This window comes from Pyxicephalus adspersus, chromosome 12 (assembly GCF_032062135.1).
Source record: "Pyxicephalus adspersus chromosome 12, UCB_Pads_2.0, whole genome shotgun sequence".
Taxonomy (NCBI): Eukaryota; Metazoa; Chordata; class Amphibia; order Anura; family Pyxicephalidae; genus Pyxicephalus; species Pyxicephalus adspersus.
The window spans coordinates 49,003,820-49,005,597 of record NC_092869.1 but is presented as its reverse complement, the minus strand read 5'-3'; the positions used below and the strand labels follow the sequence as shown (position 1 = coordinate 49,005,597).

At 41.8% G+C, this 1,778-nt stretch overlaps 1 protein-coding gene across 1 annotated transcript in view; it reads right to left on the bottom strand.

Annotated features, from left to right (window-relative positions):
• The window catches only part of BMP4 (bone morphogenetic protein 4), a 4,476-nt gene extending 3,472 nt beyond the window's left edge, over positions 1-1,004 (bottom strand). Inside the window, exons 1-2 of the mRNA XM_072428214.1 lie at positions 866-1,004; positions 458-783 (exon numbers count right to left, since the gene is read on the bottom strand). Of these exons, the coding sequence (XP_072284315.1) occupies positions 458-776 (319 nt within the window). The 5' untranslated portion in view covers positions 777-783; positions 866-1,004. The remainder of the gene's footprint in view (positions 1-457; positions 784-865) is intronic.
• Positions 1,005-1,778: the final 774 nt, after the last annotated feature.

The window sequence follows — 1,778 nt, the reverse complement described above, 5'->3', positions numbered from 1 at the left end:
AGCCAAAACACCAAGAAAAATAACAAGATAAACCTGAGAAATAACATTGCAACAGCAAAGACATAAAGCTAAATAAAGCTGAATAAAGGTAACGAGAGATTAATAAAGATAAATAATCATAAATAAAGATAAAATAAAGTAAAATAGAGAATAATAAATCTAAATATTGATAAATAGAGATTATTAAAAGTAAAAGTAAAATAAAGTAAAAGAAGGATAAATAAATCTATACAGATGAATAATGATAGAGATGAATATTGATAAATACAGATGAATAATGACAAATAGAGGTGAATAATGACAAACAGAGGTGAATAATGATAAATAGAGGTGAATACCCCCAGTAAGCCCGAGCTGCTGACACACATGATTCTGGGAAGTTTTTGGAAAGTTTTGAGCAATCCCCTCGCACCGGACATTCGCTCCCCAGCTTGGGTGAATGTTTGGGCACACTTACCTTCATGGTGAAAGCTCCGCACGGTGTTGGCCCGGCTGGTCGGTCTGTCGGGATATTCCAGGTTAATTTGCCGCAATTCGTCGTCGTCCTCGGCTGACTGGAGCCGGTACAAGTCCCGCATGTAGTCCGGTACCGGAACCTCCTGACTGGGCTGGGGCCGGCGCTGCAGACCGAACATTCGCAGCAGGCTCAGCTCGAAGTCCCGCAGCAGCTGATGGCTGGGAGCCGGGCGAATGTCGCTGTGAGGAATGAGATTGGCATGGCTGCCACCCAGCAGGCATAATACAATGACCATCAGCATTCGGTTACCAGGACTCATGGTGTCTCTGGGTGAGAGAAGACAAATCAGCGGCTAGCCATCACAATATACACATAATCCCAGCCAGGGGGAAGGAAAAGTCTACTCACTGACAGACAACAACAGTCCATGATTCTTCACAAGCTCTACAAATGGCCGGGAAGCTCGGGGGATTCGCTCAGCACATTCACTCATACCATGGCACGGCTCTGCTGCAATGACCGGAATGAGACTGCGAGACAGACACGGTCTGCTTTTCTTCCAGCCCACCGCACAGTCACGTGACGCGCGGAGCCCCGGGCACGGCTGTCAATCATTGGCGGCCGCCTATAAGAGCGCAGCCCCCGGCCGACCCCCTCCTGGCACCGGGGGGATCGCTGCGAGGGGTGAGGGGGGCAGAGCCGGGCATCGGTGCCAGCTACGGGGCAAATCTAAAGCCGCACATAGACCGGTGTTAGGGCTCCTATGTACAAACATTTATATCTTATATTATACTTTATATTACATCTTATACCTTATATATTATATCTCACATTTATATCTTATATTTTATATTATGTCTTATAATCTTATATATTATATCTTACATTATATCTTATACCTTATATTTATATCTTACATTATATCCTATACCTTATCCTATATTATATCTTACATCCTATATTTATATTATATTTATATCTTATCTTATATTATTTCCGCAGATACATCACTCTTATGGTTCCTATATACAAACATTTATATTATACCTTATATTTTTATCTTATATTATATCTTTGATCAGGTTCATTCCTTGTATTACCTCACAAAACTTTCCTAGGTAATAAGAGGAGATCACACATTCTATATATTACTTTTACAAAGCATTCCTCCATCTACATCCATATAGTAAGCGGAACTAAGGGCCAACCGGGCCCCAGACAAGAAGACGCGATCCCACATATATATATATTATAATAAAACAGAAGGATATACATAACGTATACAACCCTATACGGCTACGTACTGACATGCAATGATTGT